A 23,893-nucleotide genomic window follows, 5' to 3' on the forward strand; every position below is an offset into this window, starting at 1 on the left:
TTGTACAAGGTACAGATCTTGCGGTGTAAATGTGAATGTGATCCCTGATTTCTTGGAATGTCAGTTGGTCAGTTTAAAGTTTACACGTCATTAGATAAGAACAAAAATGTTTCGTTTCTAAAATTTGAAATGTGAAAGCCTTGCATCTGCTCTGGCTGTCAGTGAACGCAGCACGGCCACCAGCTTACCTATGCGAGCTGTCTCTGCCTTGAGGGTGCTGAAGTCCCAGTTGCGAGGTAGTTTCAGAGACATTGTCCTTCATTCATGCCACGGGTCAGTGTTTTAGTTCGCACATGCACCTCGCCGGAGCACACACACGCACACAGACACACACACACACGCATACACACACACTCACACACACAGAAAGAGGAGATCTCGCAGATCAAACTTCCTTCTTCCTGTGTGTTAATCTTCTCTTTTTTTTTCAGCCGTTCACAACGCGTCCCCTCAGGTTGCCTTTACTTCCATGTTCATACTTGTTCTGGTAGCTTACAGCAGAAATGGCTTCCAGGTTGTTTCACTAAAAGATGCAAAAAGCTCCAGGGCTTCATGTGGTGGGAAAATCTTCAAGTGACTAATGCTGGATGGTGTCACAAGAAGAAGAAGGGGGGAGAAAAAAAAAAGCCACCGGCGTCTTCTTAAAGGAAATGGTTTGTACCTCTTGGTGTCACTCCCTTAGTGAGCATGTTGCTTCACAGCGCAGCCCTCACTGAAGCAAAAGTCAGTGTTTACAGAGGTGTTGTAAATGCTGACTTTTACATCTAAGGTGAAAGGTTAGGCATCTCACAGTGGCCCACAAAATACTACCGACTGCACTGATACTCCATCATTAAACAAATGAGCAACTATTACACAGCTGGGTGTAAGGAAGTCAACTAAATGCAACTAAATGGGGAAGAAGCCCAAGAAGGAAGAAACCAGTCACGCAGTAACCACTTTTTTTCCTTTTTTTTTTTTAAATACCTTTTTAATTTTCTCTGAAACAAGACAAAGCACATTTCAGCATCAAAAAGAGTACAGCTTTTCTCTAGACAATGTACAACGCAACACAAACCATTGCACATTTGAATAATTATATAGTGAAATCATATAGCTGTATAATAACTTCAAACCACAAAATATAACACAAGGCAGGAGGGGAGTCTACACAGCATGTGGGACAGACACATCTCTCCCATACATTCCTTTTTTTTTTTATTTCAAAGAGACTCCTGACTGAGCAGGATGCACAAAAGCAAAGTGGCACTGTCTTGATAAAAGTAGCACAGAGGCTTATCCAACTGTAGGTGCCCTGAAAACAGGGGAAGAGGGAAAAAACAACAACAAAAATCAGGTTTCTCTCTGAAAGTGGCATGATTATCTCTTAAAAATGACCTGCTTGTGAGCAAATCTCAACTTTAGGGGGTACTGGAATGTATCAAACAGCAGTCAGAAAGGGTCAAACCCATCCACCCAGCACAGGAGCTCCAGCTCTCTCTAGTGGCCGTCTGGAACACCAGGCAGTGAAATGGCAGTACAGAGCTGCAGGCTTAAAAACCTGCACCGTCGAAGGACAACGAGACAGTGAGGCTCAAAAAACCAACAAAAATCACAAGATATCTATTTCTACTGAGACACTAGCTACCTGGAACCTACTAGAATGAGTATCCACACTGATTCAAGTCGCACTCCACGCAGAAGTGAACATACAACGGCTATCAGGGAAAAGGTTAAATAAAAACACCCAAATGTACTAATAAAGCCACAGCAAGAAAACACCTTTCTGTCATCTCTGCACTTTTTCCTATATGGCAATAATAATAATTATAATACTTTCAATATTCCTCTAAGAAAAATACTAAAGAACACTCAAAATAGTCTTCCTAAACAGCCTCTTAATAAATGTATAATATAGTAACTTTCAAAACTGTTTGCTTAAATAAAAACATCTTCAGAAAGACGGAGAGTAGCTGGATGTAGCACAGAAATCATGAATGGAAGGACACAACACATAAAGCCATGCCTGGGTTTACACAATGGCTCCTATGGGGAAAAAGGTCACCCTTTTATAAATTGATTGCCACAATCTAAATCTGGGTAGCAATAAAGTGCTTTGCTTAAAAATATAACTTTTTTTTTTGGAGTATCAGATCAGAGGAAATTTAAGGTGAAATAAAGCAGTTGTTTACTGTATCAGCTGATTTGTATGGCTAGCATAGAGACGTGCTGTCACACAGACAACATAAATAAATATTTATATATAAATAATATAAATAGTATGTGTTTCTTACTCTCCATGATCATATCCCTGCTACACTGACTACTGCATGAACGTTCATATTGCTGTTTTGTCCTATGAGTACAGACATGAAACAAAACAATGAATGTGTACAAGCACCATCCAAGTCTTTTGTCTACAGGGCCTCTCACCTGAACAATCACCGGTAATCTGAGTGGATTAATTTTCCATCTGTCTGTGAACTTTAATAACTCAGCACAGTGGAAGAAAAAGTGGAAAAGCCAAGGGTGAAACAGCCAGACAATTCCCACAATGCATCTTAGCAGCGTATTCCTGACTCAAAGGCCCACTTTATTCCACCAAAATCTGTCTGCAGATTATGAAACGATCGAGAGCATGAGTCAATGTGTGGCAGGTTTAATAAAAACAATTATGTAGTGGCCCTTAAACATCCCCAGATTGTGTGTGAAATCAGAAAAGAAGCCAACTTTGATGAAGTCCCAGCTTTTATATTTTATCGTTAAATCCAATACACACAAACACACTTGAAAGTGGCAAAAATAAAAAATGCCACTGGAAACTGGAATGAACTGCAATACGTACACAATAACGGATTGTATTGGCCAAAGTTTCACCCAATGAGACGGCAACAAGCCACAAATAAATCAAGTTGATCAGTCAGTATCGATATGCCGTTTGTGCTGCGCTCAAGCGATGAAAAACAGTGACATCACAGCACGCACAAGCAGCTGATGGCAGTGTAGAAACCCTAACTCTGGCACTGTTACACATTCCAGCTGTCAGAGGGAGTAGCCATAATGCAATGATCCCTCTGTATCTTACAGTCAACAAGCAACGGACCGCAAAAATGTAAAAAATATGTAAAACAAACATAGCCAGCTCTATTTGTGACATCATTTCTGCTGAACAGCAACAAGAAGATAGCGTAGCTTTTATGCTCCTTAAACACAAAACCACCAACAGTTGAACTCAAAGACTTGATGGACCTAAAGTGGACCTGTGCTGCTTTCCTTTATTTGTTATCATACACACACTGCTACAATGGTGGACGCTCATATTAATAACCATGGCTAACCTTTCAAACATGAGGTCAGTGCATGTGCAATCTCTGGGAGCTGTCTGGCTTTAGAAAGCTTTTTTTCCCCCCTATTCTTGGCTCAGTGTGATATAAAGTCTGTTTATGCGCAGGGGCCAATCAGAAGAAAGTTTAAAAGGGAAGGAAGCTGAAACAACTCGTTTCCGAGGATGAACTGAGGAGGAGCTGCAGCAAGGCCCGGGGTAGGATAAATAAGGAATTGTGAATCACGCAAAGCTGCTCTGGTACCATCCAAGAAAAAAAGTGGAGAGCTGGAACAAAGCATTAGAGGTCCCCTTCAAGTCTAATTTAGTCATTCACCTTTGATTTCGGCACAATAACGTCTTAAAGATTTGGCCAAGCATGAGAGGCTTTGATGAATGGCAGAAAAAAGACAAAGACATAAAATGTACATGGCAGATGGCAATGGTGAATTTAGCCTGAATTTTTAAAAAAAGAAAGAAAAAAAGACAACATTAAGATATAATAGAACCATACCAAATATAAAAACATCTATTTATAAATAGAAAAACTCACAATAAAGAAAATTACCCTTAAATTAGAGGGAGGGTGCAGTAGAGTAAGAATACAGTGAGTAACAGCGCTGAGAGCAGTGCATTGAAATAATAAAAAAGAACAATAAAATATCGACACACAATAATAAGGTATATATAGAGGATATTGTGTGTACAGGTAGAAATGTACAGCAAACCAACATTTTGTTTAACAGTGTAAATAGATAGAGGTTGACGGTAATGGAAATGTGTTAAAGTACAGTAATTCACAAACTCAAGCTGAAAACACTGGTGTCAGAAACATGATTCACAGACTGTAGGAACACAGACAAGCATGACTCCCACACCCACATGAAATGGAATGACCCAAGGCTGTCGATTTTGTGGTTTTCGGTTTGTTTTTCTTGGATGTGTTCTTGCTCACGCAAAAGCACTGAGTCTTCCCAGAGCTCCAGGGGTGCGCGGGGCTCCCTGGGTGCCGCTGCCCTCCTTTCCCGTCTCTCCCCTCCTCTTAGGGCGAGCTAGCTGTGGTTGTTGGAGGCTCTAAGCTGCGGCAGCCTCCTCCAGCGCTGGCAGCAGGCCTTTCTCGGTCAGGTGAGCCTTCAGGGAATTGAAGATGTAGAGCTGCTGATCGGGACGGAGGGCCAAGAGCTGCTGGATCACCTTGGTGGGGTTAGGGCCCCTGAAAGAAGGTGGAGAAATGCTTAAGCACAAATGTACTTAAAGTTTTATCCAGAAAACACTGCCTTTAAAAAATAATTCTAAAAAAAAGGTGGGGACACAACTTATAAGACTTATTTTAAATGCAGTACAGAGTGCGGACAGAAAATCAGGTTTGGTGTGGGGAGGGAGTGGGTTGACTCAAAGCCTGGCCTCTGCAGTGGACTTTGGCTTATGGGTCATCTGTTCAACCAGTGGAAATACAGTGAGTTGGTTGATTAGTAACATGTTGATTCGAGACACGATGAGTCTTTCAGAAACCTGCGAAGAAACCACTGAACATACAATTATAGACCAACTAGCAAATGACACTTTTATCTAAATTAATATACAAGATAAAACTAGTATGACTTTTTTTTAATTAATTGTTCTGCAAAGATATTAAGGTTAACATTCAAATGAAAAAGTGTGCATTTAAAGTAGTGATCAACCAATTTTTCTTTCGCATGTTTATATGTAACAGGAGACTTATTCTACTCTGTACATACAGTAACAGGATATAAACAGTACAGTATGAAAACTGCAGAGACCTGTTGATTCATGTCAGGTGATGCCATGTGTTATGATCCATGCTCACTGCGATTTTTGGTTTTCCTCAGGATCTGTGTGGGTGTATGTGTGGAGAGTGCAGAGATGGAGTCTGCTGATTGGTTAAGTTCAAGTCTCTGGACTGGACGCCTTGATGGACACGACCATCTTAGAGTGTTTTCACACCTGTAGTTCTTTCTTTCTTTTTGTAAACTTGTCATTTATTTTTTTTTGTTGTTGTCTAGTTTGTTTTCACACAGAAAAATTTAACTGTGTTTAGCGAACCAAAACGTGTCCTACAAATCAGCTGAGAATGTTCAGTCTGCTAATAGGACTGGGCGATATATCGAGTTTTTAAATATATCGATATATTTTTATACGAGATAAGACATGTGACAATATCATTTATATCGATGTAGTCTATGTTACGTTATAATTATACTCGTGGAGCCGCAAGTTTGCCTCTCTTTCGTCCACTTTTGTCTCTACGCTGCGTTACTCTGCCTCGCCTCTCTTCTTCACTGAACACAACTCCCCCTCCCCCATCGCTTCACCTGCAGGCAACGACAGGGTGGACACGGCAGCTATCAAAGAGGAGCTGGTCGGTAAAAAGAAAACATTTGGAGATTACTATTTTAGTGCTGCAGCGTTACTCTCGTTAAAATGACATTAACGCCATAACTATTAACGCGGCAAATTTCCGTTAATGAGTTACCGTGGATCGCCCCGTGCGTGGAGCTGCACGGCGTCAACGCGTTAGCATTGCGGTTAGCGTTAGCGGTTACCTTGTTAACGTGTTGACGACGTGCAGCTAGCACTACTAGTATTTTCAACATTTACAACAGCGCCATAAAGTGCAAAATGAAGAGTGTGTGAAACTGCGTGCTGTATCCTATGGCGTTATTTTTGTGCCACTATTCTGAGCGCACGTAAAAAAAGTTTGCAGGTGCAAGTGTTGCATTTTGAGGAGAAATTTATTTTGAGCGAAGAAAAGCTGAATTTGAGTGAACAAAATTCATTGCTGCATGCAAAAAATGTATTTCAGTGTTTGCTATTATCCACACACACACACACACACACACACACACACACACACACACAATAGCAGCCCCTCTCGCTCAGTTTTTGTATTTGCGCTTGCTCTCAACGTGTTGCTCGCGCTCTCAACATTTCTGCCCGTGCGCACTCAAGTCTTTCTGTACACCGTTATATTTGTGCCACAAAACCAGCCAATCACAGACTTGGATGTAAAAAAATCTGATTGGCTCTTCTGGTCTCCAATCAGCTCGAAATGACAAAATGCAATATCCCAGAATCCATTTCGTCCAAAACTCAAACGAGGCAGTGGCGGAGGAACACAGAGTGGCGGAGTTTGAAATATTACTCTTTCTATGTCACAAAATAAACTTTGAAGATATTTTCATGCGAGAATGGTGCTGTTTAAACTTCAAATATCTGCTCGATTTATCAGGACATCACATATTTGCATAAGTGCTCTAACGTTTTCGGAGATGCCTGTTACCCACCAGCTGACCGGGTGGTCACTCGGGTTAAACATAATATATAAGGCTGAACTGACAAAAAAAATCACGGACTACACCACCAGGTATTATAGGAAAAACCATAAAGCCTTTGAACTAAAACAAACGCTGTTGTGACAGTGATGTACACTGTCTTGTTGGTATGTTTCCAAACCGATATCATGAGCAGCAGCTTTTACAGCTGTGGCTCCAGCAAACATCAACTGATACTAGAAATTAATTTTAAATAAATTCTAACAACAGCTTATCAAACTTGAACTTGCTGCTGTTGTTTAGTGCAACATCCGCTGGTTTCCTGTTTCTGGCGCAAAGTGGGAGATAAACAAACGAGAGAAAAGCCGATCAGCTGATCATTGATCAGTTTCATGATTGAAGTAGCAACAGGAGAGGGAGGGAGAGAGAATGAGGGGAGAAGAGGCAGCTGACAGCGTAAAGACAGAATAACTCCAGCTTTGTCTTTTTTTCATTCTAGCTGAAGTACGGGACTAATCGCGTTCCTTTTCCCCTCAATACGGATGTATTGTAATTGGTCCAGCCCAGAGTTGATCATGACCAATTGGCTAATCCACCACCTTTCATTGTTTATACCGTTATAAAAACAAACAAACATAAAAATTAAAAATCACCATCGGCTCATAGGGCAAATGCCTGGTATGCCCAATGGCCAGTCCAGCTGTGCGGTCAGCTGGTGGGTAACAGGCATCTCCGAAAACGTTAGAGCACTTATGCAAATATGTGATGTCCTGATAAATCGAGCAGATATTTGAAGTTTACACAGCAACATTCTCGCATGAAAATATCTTCAAAGTTTATTTTGTGACACAGAAAAAGTAATATTTCAAACTCCGCCACTCTGTGTTCCTCCGCCACTGCCTCGTTTGAGTTTTGGACGAAATGGATTCTGGGATATTGCATTTTGTCATTTCGAGCTGATTGGAGACCAGAAGAGCCAATCAGATTTTTTTACATCCAAGTCTGTGATTGGCTGGTTTTGTGGCACAAATATAACGGTGTACAGAAAGAGTTGAGCGTGCACGGGCAGAAATGTTGAGAGCGCGAGCAACACATTGCGAGCAAGCGCAAATACAAAAACTGAGCGAGAGGGGCTGCTATTGTGTGTGTGTGTGTGTGTGTGTGTATGGATAATAGCAAACACTGAAATACATTTTTTGCACGCAGCAATGAATTTTGTTCACTCAAATTCAGCTTTTCTTCGCTCAAAATAAATTTCTCCTCAAAATGCAACACTTGCACCTGCAAACTTTTTTTACGTGCGCTCAGAATAGTGGCACAAAAATAACGCCATAGTATCCCAGACTGCAAAGTCTCCCAGCCTCCTGCCCCGAAACAAACTACCTTACAAAACTCGTATACCGTATTTTTCGGACTATAACCTTACACTAAAATCCTTTAATTTTCTCAAAAATCGACAGTGTGCCTTATGTATGAGTTCTGGTTGTGCTTACTGACCGCGAACCGATTTTATGTGGTACACGGCGCTCAGCAATCTGTCAAAAATGCTTTAGTACAACTTTGGTAAGCTACGGAGCTGCACCGCTTGATGGATTGTCGGAGCATTACGGCTACCGTAGTCTGGAGCCTCGCAGAGTAATACGTACTGTGCTTCAACGTAATATTACCATGCTGTGTGCGTATAAGGACCACAAATGGCACCTGTAAGAGACGCGGTTACAAAAAGGATTTCAAACTCCAGGCTGTCAGTCACGCAGTAGAACTTGGGAATAGAGCAGCTGCGAAATCTGTCTGTCTTTGTTATTATGCTCACCGTCTTTTAATTTACATTTTGACTGCACAATTGTGAGCGTTTTGTTATGCACAAAAAAAACATTGTTATATTTTATTTATGGAGAATTATTATTTAATAAATGCTGATAATTTATTTCTGAATAATTTTTCTTGTACATCTACGCTGTATGTTAATAAAAGCGCCTGTGTGAGATCTGGGACACAATGTGACTAAGAACTCTCTTTTTGTTCTTACCTTATGGCTTTAAAAAAATATCGAGATATATATCGTATATCGCCATCCAGCTAAAGAATATCGAGATATGAATTTTAGGCCATATCGCCCAGCCCTAGCTCATAGGTCAGGTGTCTTGGGCAGGAGAAACAAAAGTAAATACAGCAAGAGGGCTCTGTGTTCCTGACTACTGGAGAACATGGAGAATTTACATTTATTTCACGGCTAGTTGCAAGCCCATTGCTGCATACAGAATACAAACATGGCATAAATTAACCGCACTGCAGTTTAATTGGAGTCTGATTTAAACGGATTATACACTGCAGGTGTGAAAACACCCTTAAACTCCAGCTCACACTGACCTCAGCCCTCTCCTCACCGCTCGCTCCTGCCCCTGACAGTTTGCTATTTGAACTGAGAATTTTGTATAAATAGCATCAGTGGCAGTTAGAAGTTGAGCCTGAGGGTTTGAAAACTTCCATATCTATCATGCAAATAGTTTTACTAAATACTGATTATACACTGTAAATATTGCGCACCTTATTGGAGATTAGTAGGAGTGAGAAGCGCTTCATGTGAATGCATTTTTCTTGTGTTTTTGGAAGCTAAGAGTAGCAAGTTATTGTTTGCTGTTAAACATAGAGAGCCAACTGTACAGTACTGCTAAATAAGCCCACCTTAACTAATGTTAGCAGTCACTAAGACCACTGATTCTCCTCATACCACAGATAAATTCATCATTTCTCCTGATCTTCTGTTCCTGGTCTACTTATTAGCCCAATAGGCTATTAAATGTAAGGCTGTGGTCCATGTCTGCAACGTTCACTGTATCCACAAAAGTTGAAACTGACAAATCAAGATTAGCAATTTCTCCCGGATGTGCCTTATTCAACCCCACTTCACAGAAACTATCCCTTCAGTCTGTGCAGACGGTGAACATTAGCTTACACTGAACTATTATTAGGTTTTATTACAAGCTCAAACGCTGCTTAAGCAACATAAAGAGTATATAAAGGACAAAGACTGACAACAAGCAAGATGAAATACATTACATTATATTTTAAACTTCATATGGGAAATGTATGCTTACCTAATGAAGCTAGCAATGTAGACATTAACAAATGTGGCCATGAGATACTGGCAGTCAAATCTGTCCATAATGCCTCCGTGACCTGGGATGGTGTTTGCAAAATCCTGAAAGATGACATACAAGCTTAAAACTACAACAGACATGACATTCTGTGTGTGTGTGTGTGTGTGTGTGTTTTTAAAAAGCCTTGCTTATATGCTCTGTATCTCTTTCAGAGCCTACTCTGTGGTAGGTTCTTCTCTCTTTTCCAAAATTGGCCCAGAACGAAGTGTCACAATGGCTGAAGCAACACAAACACTGCCTGATAATCATGTGGTAGGCCACATCCACCTTATGTGTGGTGAATAGTTTCTGTTGGTCCACATCCATACCTTGATTTTGAAAGCTCTCTTGAAGCCGCTAGCAAAGAAGCCACCAAAGGGTCCCACAATGGAGGCAAAGGAGGAGAGAGCAATGCTGTGGATCTGGAATGGATACAGGCGCACTGTGGTCTGTGGAAACATAGGACACGTTACAACATCCAATCTTGTTGAAACTCACAACTTGAGGCCTGACAGTTTTAATAAGATATTGCCTTATGTTTGCTCTAGGTGGGTATAAAACTTTGTATACTGTGTTTTAAGCTGTAACAGGCTATAAGGCTTCCTTTAGTGCTGTTCAATAAAATTCTACAATCTCTGCATACTTTTAATGTGTTGGTGAGAGGACTGTAAGAAGCCTAAATACTGGCACAGGATGAACCGCAACAGATAGCCACTGAATCTTACCCATCCAGTGACAGACTCCAGCATACTGGGGAGGGCGTAGTCCTGGAGCTGAAACAGCTCTGATGGCTCACAATCCACCTGGAAGCTGTTGGAGTCGTTGTTGAACTCCACCGGACACACAAAGTAGCGATAGCCAGCCATGACGTAGGAGAGCTGTGAAGACAGTTATGTTATGCTTCAATCGTGTCACTTGTCACCAACTAACTGGACAAGGATCACAACTGACTGCTTTCCTGCGTTCTCGGCCCAGCCAGTCAGCCTTCCCACATGACCAATGACGAAGGAGTTTGTGCATGCATGTGCAGCATGTGCACAGTGCCGGCACCAGTAATGCATTAATGTGTCATTAGTGTGGAAACTAGTCGCTGTGACTGGAGACAACAATAGCTACAGCAAACCCAGTATAAAACTACACTTAATACACCCTCACCCAGCTGAACATGGGCATTTTAAAGAAGCTACCAAAGCCAAAGAGGCTAAAGCTAAAGATATCCAGAGCTCAGAGCAATCAGCCTCAGTGTAAGTCTCAGCCACAAACATTTGTGATGAGTTCATGTTTAATACATTTATGTATTAACTAAGTTCAGACAAACACATTGTGTTTGAAATGATTTGCTTCAGAGCTCATTAAGCCCCGGAAATATGACACATACAGAAACTGAAGTGATGAACAATGATCCCCTCGAGGCCTATAGGTAAACGATAGGGTGGCGGCAGGGTTAGAACAGCAGACACCCACACAAGGAAGCAGCCGCAATGACAGGTTAGAGTGAGAGCTGAGAAGATGCAGCTTAAACAGGCATCTAAATCAGGAAGGTGTGGCTGGTATATGACATGAGAGTGAGTTTTTCTGCCCTGCACAGCTGATTTTGCTCTATTTAACCATAATTCATTGTGAGATAAATACCACTTTGCATATTCAAGTGCAAGTAGCTCCTACAGAATGCTACATCGCTAAGAGCTAAAAGGACAAAAAAATAAATAAATAAAATTCACATCCTACCATGATTCCAAAAACAATGGTGGAGAAGAATCCACCGATGAAGCCCTCCCAAGTCTTCTTAGGCGACAGCTGCAACAGCCAGTATCAAAGAAATCATACACCACCATACAGAGCACAACAGCCTTTAGGTGATTTGCTACATGCATCAATAATTCACAATAAACATTATATTAAAAACATTAAACATTTATGTATTTGCATTCCAGGTTTAAGCAGCTTCAAACGTTCAAAATAACCAACCTTGATAAGAGGGGTTCGCCCAAAGAAGAAACCAAACATGTAGGCCATGATGTCATTACAGATTACACAAGAAATGGGCACAATGAACCTGATCACACAAAGAACAGTTTACATGGCAGGTGTATGGATATTTGGATTAAAGTGCAAAATAACTGAATTTTAATTAGATTTAGATAATTGGATAAGGAGCCTTTAACGTACCAGATCATTCCCTCAAACAGGTTGTGAATGATGAGGTGAGACTGGGTCACAACGATCAGGAGAGTCACATGGGTCCAACCAAACTGTGCAGACGGGCACAAGATCAATGACATGTAGTTAAATTCATACATTTTTGGACAATGACACAGGCTCTGTTAATTTTGTTTATAATCAGTGTCACGTTGAAGAGTTTTATCTGTATTGATTATTTAACTAGCGTTTCTCACTTGTTAGTTTATAAGACCATAACAGGGTACAAATATTTGTTATGTTTTTACCTTGTTGTGAAGCACTTTGGTGTACCTTTGGTTTTAAATGTGCTATATAAATAAAGTTGTATTGTATTGTATTAGTACCTGCTGGTCATGTTTTAGATGGTTTTTACAAGCTTTTGTGTTACCAAAAAAAAATCTGTTACTGTGTTTCCATTCGGGTGTGTTTTTCTTAAGACCAGTAGTGTTTCAACATAAACCCGTCCTACTGTAAACACACAGCTGGATCCTTTTACTTTGGTACATCGACAACATTATTTCAACTATGGCTGCCCCTCCCTGAGCTTGGTTCTTCCTGTTAAAAGGGAGTTTTTCCTTCCCACTGTCACCAAAAAAGACTGTTGGATTTTTCTCTGTATGTATTATTGGAGGGTCTACCTTACAATATAAAGCGCCTTGAGGCGACTGTTGTTGTGGTAAAACTGAACTGAATTGAACTGTGACAAAGACGTATTCAAGATATATGTTGCACTAACTGTAGAGGAAGTCTTTTTTTTTTTAACATAATTCCATATTTTTATTGATTCAACTGTAACTACAGCTATTCTTTCATTATCTTAGATTAAGCAGGTCTGGAGATGATTCTACATGTTGCATTTGGCCTCCACAAAATAGAGGTCAAAGTTGCTCTCAATGCAAAAGAAACAACACTTTCATAACCTGCCAACAGTAAAACAAATCTGACAGAAATAGCAGGCACATTAGGTATGGCCAAATCAAAGCGGTGCATTATAGAAAGAAGAATGTACTAGTGGGGTTTTTTTCTGCAGGATCCGTCTCTGGCCCAATTTCCCTTTTACTTGAGGGTTTATATTTTAGCTAGCCTCATCAATAAGCCAGTAGCCTTGAGGCAGGATGCACAGAGTATGCAGGGCAGCACTTACCATGTAAAACTGAAGGCGGTAATGTTTCTTCACCAAACTCAGCACAAACATACAGAAACCTGCAACAACAGGACGACTTATTAAGACACACAGACCAACAGCATCTGTAAAGAGGAGGAAACCTCCTTAAGGGCATCTTTGGTCAAACTGATTAAATTTAGCTTGACCCATTTCACAGCATGCCTACTTTAGGGTGCAGTGAATAGTTTTTTTTTTTTACATGACTGAGGAAACGAGAGGATGTTGTAAAGCAAAGAATATCTGAGAAAATGTGGCCTGAACGGAAGTTGACTCAGACATACTGACGCTGTTGGTTTCCTGGACTCTTCAGACTGACAGTAAAGCTTCTTCAAGCAAGACATTAAGATGTACAGGATGACAAAACTCTGCATTATATGTCACTTCAAATCACGAGCTTCAGAGCATTTGTGCTCAAAGTCATAACGGGCCATTCAATTGCACCTTAAATCTAGTAGGTAAGACAGTCTGGGTGCTTCCTTCCTCCCCACATCCTGTTTGGCATCAGCAAGAAGCTAGAGTAGTAATGTATTACTAACTGACACAGAAGTACAGGAAGTGGAACATCTAAAGTTAGCATAGTAACTGAAACAATAAGCTTTGAACTAACTAACATATAAAACCTTGAGACTCATTTTTCCATCAAAGCATGCCTGTGTGCTTCCACCAATCAGTCAAGTCCTAGTTTACATCCCTTGAAACTCAAATAACATAACTGAATAATATGATATGTATTAATATATCAATTCATTGGTTATAACCAAAAATGCCAAATTTGAAGAAACAACCTTGAAAGATATCTAAAATAGAATTACATACCTCAGTGCCTGTCTACATTTTCTCAGTTCTCTCTCTCAAACACACACACACACACACACACACACACACACACACACACACATGTCTGGTTTGCTATCCTCGTGGGGACATCCCATTGACATAATGCTTTCCCTAGCCCCTTACCCTAACCCTAACCATTAAAAATGAATGCCTAACCCTAACCCTTACCCTAAACCTAACCATAACCTAATTGTAACCCTGACAGTAAAACCGCATTTTGAGTGTGAAAATTGCTTTCAACCCCGAGGGGACCTGGATTTTGGTCCCCACGGTGCAGAAAGTCCCCACCAGGATAGTAAAAGTCAGATTTTGGTCCCCACCAGGATAGTACGAACCCGTACACACACACACACACACACACACACACACACACAGCTGATGTAGCATTCTAAATATGTACACAGCTTATTGCAACTCAGATTCCTCTTTCATCTCTCATGTATTTATCAAATGCAGTATTCATAACTGTTTTTATTCTTTTTTTTTAAATGAGCATTTATTCTATTTATATATGTGGATTTTTCTGTTCGGCATCTGTTGGTGATAGTAAAGGAACAATTTCATTGTACAGGGAAACATTTTTCTTTACTGTGCATACAACAATAAAACTCTGAACAGTTGAATGACTCATGGAAATATTACTGATTGTAAATGTATTTTGTTGAGTCAGACTGACCAATCACTGACATCTCTTAAAAGAAATTTGACACTTCTGGTTGCTATGACAATGTAAACGGCATCTAATGTCTGTTTATTTATTGTGCACTTATCTCATGTTCAACAGTTTGTTTTAGTGTAATAAACATTTATTATAAGTCATTACTGAATAACTTGGAAGAATGCTTGTTGTGGGCAGCTGGCATGATGACGTTAACACAGAATCTACAGTAGGACTTTATGTACCTGTGAGGTAGAGCGCGAAGGAGATGAAGCGGTGGTATTTGCTGAGGATGCGAAGGGGCTCCTCCCTCTGAACCAGTGTAAAGAAATAATCTGTCACGGTCTCACCATAGAAGAAGTAGTTCACACACAGCAGGAAGTACCTGTAATTCAAAGGGTTAGAGTAAATGTACACATCTGATGGTGTTGTCACAGCAGCTAATCAGACTCTGAATTCAATATGCCAGCGGGGGAAAAACATAAATACAAATAAATCAACAAGGCTGACTAACTTCTCTTCATGAAAACTGCAGATAGCTAAAAGTTTACACCTGTACATGGAGAACAGTGTTCCAAGGAGTTTTCCAGTTTCCTGGCATAGTGAATATCAGGATTACACTACACTATAAACCACTACTGCTACAAATCAAACAGCACTGATGATTCATTGTAATTCTGCTATAATATAGAATCTTTAAGATACTGCTAACTTAAAATGGGTTGATAACAAACCTCAGGACATCTGTAACAAAGTAAAAACATGAGACAATGCAATAAGAAAGAAGCCAACATGGACATTTGCTTTTAATATCCGATTCTTTGTCTTGCCAAGTGAACACTGTGTGTGTGCGTGTCTGTGTGTCTGTGTCCTCACCAGCTCAATGTCCTGAACCACGGCAGGTCGTAGGAGTGGTACACACTGTAACCAATGGTGATGATTTCCTGGAAGCATTTTATCTGGACACAGAGGACCTGCGTAGATAAAACACTGTGTCAGCAGCACAAAGGCAAAATATTGATAGGACAAACCAGAACGGGCTTTTGGGGCGGGCAGAAAACATGGCAAGATCAGTCAAAGTACAGTAGAAGATACCGGTTACTTTATCTGACAGAAATGGATGAATATTCCATAGTCCAATAGTCTGAATGTATTGATGAGCAAAACTGTGGATCACACTTGTGTAAATAAGACCACAATAAACAAAACTAGTTAATAAAGATCATTATTACAACACTGCTGATTCTCCATTGGCTCTGTTAAACCTCTTTGTAGGGCACCAAATACTCCTCTGTGCAGGAAAAACCCTGAGCACAACTCAGTGTGTGTTTCTGTGTGTGTGACACAGTATGGTGTCCTACTGACACAAAATGGCTGACAGGCCTATTTTCAGGGTATTCCCTGATGACGGAGGCAGCTATCCTGCAAATGATTAGAGAGACTGGATCCTCTTTAATCCACAATACTATGATTTTAATTTGCTTTAAAAAATAAACTGACTGCGCTGCTTAGAGTAGCTCTGAACATTAACACGTCCTCTATATATACTCAGTAAGAAAAAGTCTAATTCGTAACACGATTCATCTTAACTGAAATAATTTGTTATCAAAAAGCTTAATTTGTCTCAAGTCACAAACGATGGCTCTAAAAGTGGAATGACAAATCAAGTCAAGTTAACCAGGACAAATTAGTAGTTTGTACTCACAATCATCATAAGCACCATGGGGCCCAAGTAGATGATGAAGAAGAAGAAGGAAATCATGGCTAGTGTTAGGATGCCTCGTACCCACCAGTTCTTCCATCTGAAGAAAAGACATAAACAATGACACTGGCAAAATGACAATAAAATAAATTTTTTTAAAAAAAAAAAAAACAAACAAAAAAAAACAAGCAACAAGCGAGTTGTATTTTAAACGTAAGCACAACTGAAAGAGCCTGGGCCAAAACTTTTACTTGTATTATGTTATCAAAAAGGCCAAGATGTTCCCTTTAACAAACCATCCTTTTTTTCAGTGATTCAAATCTGCTGTTCAAATATGTGACGAGGAATTCCTTTGTGTGAATCATGACGCCTCCACAGTGGCAACGCGGCTTACATGCAGTCCAGAAAAAACACGGGCCTCTTGTTTAGGTGGGTGGGTTTAAAATGAACGCATACCAACTCACAGTACACAGACAATGGGGGTGTTTGATATCAATAAACAAGACCGAGCATGTTCCAGCCCTAGGAAGAGGACACATCTTTACGGTCATAGTTTTAAAACACTCTGCAAACAGCTTGCAGTTTATATTTCCTTTGATACTCAGCATACCTTGAAGAGAGTCCAGACAGCGCCTTATTTAAAACCTCAGGGGTGTCGTCAGGAGGGACCGGCACCTCTGGGACACCAGAGTCCACTTTGGACTCACTGTCTGACACCCCATCTTTTTCTGCCTTCAGTTCATTGTCCGAACCCTGCAAACAGAGAAGAAATGGAAGATTTGGCTCTAAAAGGGAAGGAAAACAACTATTCTAACATAACCATGATAGAACATTTAGATATGTGTTGTTTAATCATAGATCACGGATGAACTTAGGAGAGCTTACCTTTTCTCTCTGAGCTATCCAGGAATATGACGCATGTCTGTTTTTTTTTACATATTTGCAGGAGCAATGAGCTGGTGCTGTGGTCACGCGATAAAATACCTGGGTAAGTAATCTCTTGGTACTTTTTGCCCAACACTCATATGACACATTTGTGACACATGTGACACACACCAAAAAAAAAAAAAAACCCAACAACACCTTTACCGTTTGAGTTGAGTTGAAAATTAAATCGATCGTACCCAAAATGGTAACATATGCAACTCTAAAAACTCCCCACCCCACAAACACTTTATTACCATTACTGTATGAAAACCAGGCTGGTTAGAACTAACAGCATGCAAACCTGCACAGATGTTTTCAGTTCTGCCAGTTACTCAGGTTGAGGTGAGGTGGTGGTTGTGAAAACACCACACAATTTCAAAATAACAGTGAAGTGGTTCTTCTCTAACAGTTTCAGTAAAAAAAAAAAAAAAAAAAAACACGAATAGGTGAGATATTAACTGACAGCTTGTCAGACCTGCTCTTTGTTGGCTGCTGGCGTCTGTAATATTTTCCATCTTCACACAGCACCAATGTATTATAAAACTATCAAAAATAAACAATTTAAAAACAAAAACAGTGATGCTAGGCTACTGCTTTAGGAGAAAAAGAGCCGCATATGTGTGTGTGTGTCTGTGGTGATAGTGGGTGTGTAACAAATGGACGGATGGAATATGGAGAGGATAATGCATACTATTACATACTTAATGCAAGAATATTAAGAAGTCTTCATAATAAGACCTGTTTTACTTTTTAAGATCCGTTTAACAAACGAGGAGAAGAGGGGAAAAAACAGCTCTGACATGTGCAGGCTTACTTTCAAATAAAACATCATTTTGCAGGTCTATTTGAGTCCCACTTTCAAATAATCATGAAAACTATTTGTATGTAATTATGACTTCAGTCCACTTCAGTGTGCTGTCATCTTGTTTTCTCATCAAGCCGCAGGCAGAAATCAACCGTCCAGCCCTGAGCATAAAGTAAAATTGCATCAAGTGTCTAAATCTACATGTATCGTGTCTCTCGCTCGTTCACAAAACCTTAAATACATGTGGACGAATCGCCTGATACGCGCAGATGACATTGCATGCCCACATGGAGTTTTGAGACTAATTTAAAGCTGTCAGCTTCACACAGATCCGCAAATGTAAGCTGCGTTCCAGTCCCAGTGTGAAACAAATATGTACAAATCATTGCTTGTGACACATTTGCAACACTTTGAGACATATTTCCCTCCATATCGAAAGCATACTTTTCGTATGTTCACATAAGTGTCAGAATGGCAGATTTAGCGCCAGATCCCCCGGCTCCGAAGTACAGATACGTCTGGCTAATGCTTAGTGTTCTGAGTTTGGCTCGTGGCTGGTAACTAGCTTTCTGGTCTGGGTCCATTAGACTCTCTTTTGTCTGCAGTAGCTACCACTATAAACATACTCTTCTTTTTCTCACTCAAACTTCTGCAACAAACTTTGTGCTGCAGATGTTACTGTTACTCGCTGTAGCGCGCACACACCGCAGAGGCGTAATCCCCTTCTCTTTTCCGAGAGAGATGGATGGATGGATACTAAATGTCCGTTAGTGAGTTATTGTGCAAGAGGAGAAATACAAAGCAACAGAGCAATGTTTTCTGAGAAGTGGTTTAGAGCGAACAACAAATTTTGCTCAGGGTGTGTCTGTGTGTGGAAAAAAAGAGGGAAAAAAAAAAAAAAAAGCATCGGCTTCATCTGAGATGAACATATTATGATTAATGGACTGTCAGTGTACAGTCGTGTGTGGGAGGCTAAACACTGCTCCAAATCATCTCCATCCATATTGTTGATTTCTCAAAACCATCTGTTTGCTAATGAAGGCCTGCCTACAACACTGACTGATCTTTATCCCCCCATAGCGGCAATGCTGAAAAAATATGGATGGTTAGAGCTCCTGTGCCAATAATAGAGAGGGGTTTTTTAAGGCAGTTTGTTCTTTCACTTCTCATTCACCCCCTGCTGCCCTCTCTGCTGCTGGTGACCAAATAAGGCTTGGAGTTGTCACATCAAATTCACCCAGCAGATGGCTGACATGTGGTTTTGTGACACCCACTTGGTCTCACATTCACAATTTGGCAAATAATCCATACTACAGCTGGATATTTATTAGATTAAAAACAAACAAATAACAATGTGTCTTAAAAAAAATCAGCTGGTATACTGGACGTTTACATCACCAAATATTATATTAGTCGGGCTCCGGCTTTAATACATAATAATGCTTCTTGTTAGGCATGCATCACTCAAATATTGATATTGATATCAGTCCAATATGAACTAGCATGATCAGACATTTGGTTACATGTTGGTGAGATGTTCTATTTAATTCAGTTTCACTTTGTTCTACATTTACTTAGCCACACAGACAAGATATAGATACCTTAGCGTAAAGTCTGCCAAAACAGTGAGGACGAGACATGAACAATATAAGGCTCAAAACACGGATTTGGTAACTTTATAAAAGAAAATGCAGCAAATAAATATATCCTAGAATATAAATTGACTAAATCTGAATGATCAGTTAAATGATAAATGAAAACAGGACCAAAATAAAAAGTATTAAAAATGTATTCAGCGAATTTATCTTCTCTAGTCTAACTTCAGCACTGTGTGATATTTAAAGTCATAACAGTTTCTCCTTTCCTCATCTCAGTCTAAGTGCACCTCATTTTACTGCTCCTCATACACAAGTTACAGTAGCAGTGGAGCATCAAGGAGACAAATGAAGTCAAATAATATTAATGGAATTGGTTGTAACAGGTTATTAGATGCAATAAATACTTATAAGGTACACTGAAGACACACAGACACACAAGTTAGAGAGCGAGAACGACTTATTTGAGCTTTTTACACTAATATCACACCAGTGCTCCCCTAACTTGATATTCTCCATCTGCCCACGCCCCAGGCCAAGGTCTCTGTATCTGAGTTTGGTAAGTAACCCTACTTTTTCTGTTACTCAAACCAACATATTAACACTAAAACCTTGGTTCAAGATAAACAGTTCCTGTGAGCAAGAACTTAAAGTAGAAAAGATTCTAATAACAAAACGCTGCTCTGTTAAGTTTGCAAGCTTTTTTAGAGAGATTTAATCCAGAGGTTGAGGATCGCATGTTTCTGTTAATGTTGTGAACAAAATAGTGATTCCCTGATTGGCTGCATCATGTTTGTTACAAGTCAGCCAAATATAGATTAAAAAACATTGTATGTTTTATAAGACTTAGAAAATTTAATTAAGTTCCCTTCAAATTATATGAAACAGTCACTAGTGTGCACTGTCACCCAGAAGTCAAAACCCAGGAGACGAATGCAGAAGCACACACAAGAATCCACATACACACAGGCCCATTCTCCTTTTCCTGGTTTCTATGGAGACAATATCCGTCATTCAGGATGCTTGAGTTAAAAATAGACGCTCCTTTCACATAAACACTTCTTCCCTTTTATGTTGTCTTGCACATCTGGGTTTGTTTTTTCTTTAATCTCCAACTGATTACAAAAAGCTGCTTCTGTCAGCCATAAAAGGCCATTTTTATTTGGATCTTACGGTTTTCATGCCAAGAGGAAAGCGATTCCTTCACGGGGAGGCAGATACAAAAGTGCAGGCTTGTGATCTAGCTTCACCATGCTGGAAAGTAGCCAAAGAAGACAACTGTGATCAAACAGTTTAACTCTACTGACGTCATCAAGGCACTGCAGCTATACCATGAGGTTATGTAACCTAATCAAAGACTGAAGCATTCATGCGCTTGTGAACTGAATTTCACTATATTTCAAATTATGCAATCCACCATAAAACTACCTCAACAAAAGTAATTTCATCAGCTAATATAACTGTCTTTAGAGCAACTTTTTCTTTAGTAAGATCAGTTTCTGGGTGGATATCCCCGAGATCCAACATCAACCAAACGGCACCAATCCCCACCTTATAGGGTGCGTGATATTACACAGAGTTACAAATGTTTGTCCACATGTGCGCCTCCACCAGGCTAGACTTTTTCAAATAAACCCTGGTTCTGCTCAGGCAAACTACTGATAAATAGTTAACTGCAAATAATCTGGTTGGGTACTCTGTATTGTCAGTGTCAATTTCTATTATTTCAGCAGAAGTGGACATAAAATGGATACTTTTGTATCAGAATTGTAGCATTATTATTATTATTATTATTATTATTATTATTATTATTATCGAAAATAATACAAATTATTCACCTGACTGCACAACTGCAAGCTCAAGGTCATGAGGTAGGCTGCTCTTAAACAAGTCATGGCAAAAAAGTAAATAATAAAGAACACGTTAAACCAGTCACAGTGCGCTTCCCTGGAAAATTACATTAGCCTGTGTGGCTCGCTGTGAGGATGTCACTAATGCTTCCACTACTTTCTCCAACTGCTTTCAGCTACTCTCCAATTTTCTGTAATTATCTCGTCCTAGATATCCACACGTCTATCACCACGCCCCTTTCTTCATTCAATGCCACGCATCGTCCATGTTGAACTCATAAATGTTGCTTTTATTTCCCCTCACTCTGACTGAAACAGCTTAATAACAGTTTGTTAAGAGAGATTAATTATAATATCGTGCTACCCATCAGTCTACGACGCGAAGCAGTGGTTGTTAATGTAACTACAGCTACTAAACACTTTAGCCTACCCAGGCTCGCGAACATCATCGCTATCGGTCATATCAAACCAAAATTTACAAAAAAATAAATAAATACACAAACAAAATAACACGTTTAGCTTAACGCTGCTGCTGAACATTTAACATCGGTACTAGCTCATAAACGGCCAACATGGAGACCTTCATCGCTTATTTACCTCTGTGTGCAACGGCGTATGTGGCTAGCTTGCAGCACGCCTTACAAAATCTAAGTTTATTATTTTTGGATTTTCTGGTAGACTGCTTAGCATTCAAGAAAAAGCGTCTTCAAATGTATTTAAAGGGTTTTTGTTGGACAAGACCAGCTGCTATACACATCGGCATAACGTAGGTGAGAAGGGCAGCTCCAGAATCGATTAAATTTTAACTTTTGCATTTGGTTTGCTGTTGTTTTCGCAGCGGACGAACACACAGGAAGACGGTGTGTACCACCAGCCAATCAAGTTTAAAATTTGAGTAGTTTGGCGGATGGTTTGTATAGCGTCTTTCAGATGCTTTTAACAGCTTTTACGTTGTAAGATGCGGTTATAAGAGTAAATTGACGACAGCCTTGTAAAACTTAAACATGCCTTATTACTCATTCTGACATGACCTTTCTTAGTCACACCAGTCACAGTGTAACGGGAATTTCAAATCGCTCGGTGGCTAGTTAGCGTCAGGACCGCTAAATGGCAGGACTGAGTCCAAGCTAACGTTACCTTGTCCTCTGACGGCTGCTGCTGAAACGTAGGATCGCTGTCTTTGGGTCCACGGTGCCTCAGCTCTGCCATCTTAGCGGGTCGTGACCTGACGACAACAGCGAAGGTCCTGCGGCTCCCACAAACAACCTCTTTTTTTTTTTAAGACTAACACCTCCTCTGCTAAGCTCCTAGCTAAATTTCTGCAAACAACACTTTCCACCCAATTCACGATCATTCACTTCCTGTTTTCAAAATAAAAGTCCATATTGACTACCCAACATAATGCTAACATGGCATTAAAGAATCTTATTTTAGAATAAATATTAATGGTAATATTACAATTCATGCAACATCTAACTCTTTCGGGATTGCTTCAAGAAACTGGCCATTTATTATTCTTTATGTTTCTTTCGTCTTTACTGACAGCCTTTAAAAAATATTAACAATAAGATTATAGGAAATGCTTGAAACTACTCTCAACATGAACTGGTAAACCTCCAGGCTTTATTAACTTGATTTATCCGGAAGTTTCATGTTGTTTCATGTTGCCCAAATATGTAGTGTATATTGTATAGTGTATTGCATATTGTACGACTGCAATATGAATCCATGATAAGCTGATACTAAATGTGGCTATTTGTTTCTTCTAAATTCCAATTTTCATTTTCATCCCAGTTTGTAAAAAAAAGTCACATCATAGATTTGTTTTTGTTTTGTTTTTTTCAATCCAGTTGTAGTTAACAACAGTAACGTCTGTCTGTTGGGTCCTCTGGACTGGTTTGGTCAGTCATCTTTTATTTTTTGACTGAGGCCCTTTTCACAATTTGATTTGTAGAATACATCAACTTGGCATCTTCATTTTTTCCTGTTTATTTTGGTTCTTTTTAAAAGGTTCATTCCTGGGATATTTGAAAACATTGCCCCTATGCAGCTATGCCAAGTGAAAACTGTGTGCGTGTGTGTGCTTTTATTGTGAAATTATAGCTAATGTTTACTTGAATATGGGCTAGCTTGACCTTTCCAGCAGAACTCCCTGATGTCATTTTAAGGTGTGGGTTATGTTCAAGAAAAATACTGTGAATGGCATTTAGAGTGCCACAGATGTAATTAACAATAATGAATAATGATGATGACGAAAAGCTCAAGAGGAACAGTATTTGAGCCTTTTATACCAGGATGTATATTCTTAGTTTAAATTTCTTAATAGTAATCTTGCAGATGTAAATGTAAGATTGACTCAGTGATATTACTAATGCAAACGTTGCAACAGTACAGTTGTAGTGAAAAGAAAAGTAATTAATTAAAATGATCTAAATCCAA

The 23,893-nt window shown here is 39.7% G+C and overlaps 1 protein-coding gene across 1 annotated transcript; it reads right to left on the minus strand.

Annotated features, from left to right (window-relative positions):
• Positions 1-972: 972 nt before the first annotated feature.
• cds2 (CDP-diacylglycerol synthase (phosphatidate cytidylyltransferase) 2) lies at positions 973-22,806 on the minus strand. The gene is made up of 13 exons (XM_063489520.1): positions 22,592-22,806; positions 16,888-17,030; positions 16,281-16,377; positions 15,452-15,549; positions 14,821-14,960; positions 13,060-13,118; positions 11,904-11,986; positions 11,703-11,790; positions 11,463-11,531; positions 10,460-10,612; positions 10,064-10,183; positions 9,693-9,796; positions 973-4,514 (listed from the first exon to the last, which is right to left on the minus strand). Exons 1-13 carry the CDS (start codon positions 22,661-22,663, stop codon positions 4,376-4,378), a joined length of 1,365 nt encoding a protein of 454 aa, XP_063345590.1. The 5' UTR covers positions 22,664-22,806; the 3' UTR covers positions 973-4,375.
• Between the last annotated feature and the right edge of the window lie 1,087 nt (positions 22,807-23,893).

Source organism: Pelmatolapia mariae, linkage group LG12 (assembly GCF_036321145.2).
Source record: "Pelmatolapia mariae isolate MD_Pm_ZW linkage group LG12, Pm_UMD_F_2, whole genome shotgun sequence".
Classification (NCBI taxonomy): domain Eukaryota; kingdom Metazoa; phylum Chordata; class Actinopteri; order Cichliformes; family Cichlidae; genus Pelmatolapia; species Pelmatolapia mariae.

Excerpts from the sequence above, each read along its gene's own strand:
- cds2 (XM_063489520.1), bottom strand. The coding sequence starts at position 22,663 with ATGGCAGAGCTGAGGCACCGTGGACCCAAAGACAGCGATCCTACGTTT. Across the intron at positions 14,961-15,451 it reads TGGTTCAGGACATTGAGCTG|GTACTTCCTGCTGTGTGTGA; the intron begins GTGAGGACACAG and ends TTTGAATTACAG. Across the intron at positions 13,119-14,820 it reads CTTCGCGCTCTACCTCACAG|GTTTCTGTATGTTTGTGCTG; the intron begins GTACATAAAGTC and ends CTGTTGTTGCAG.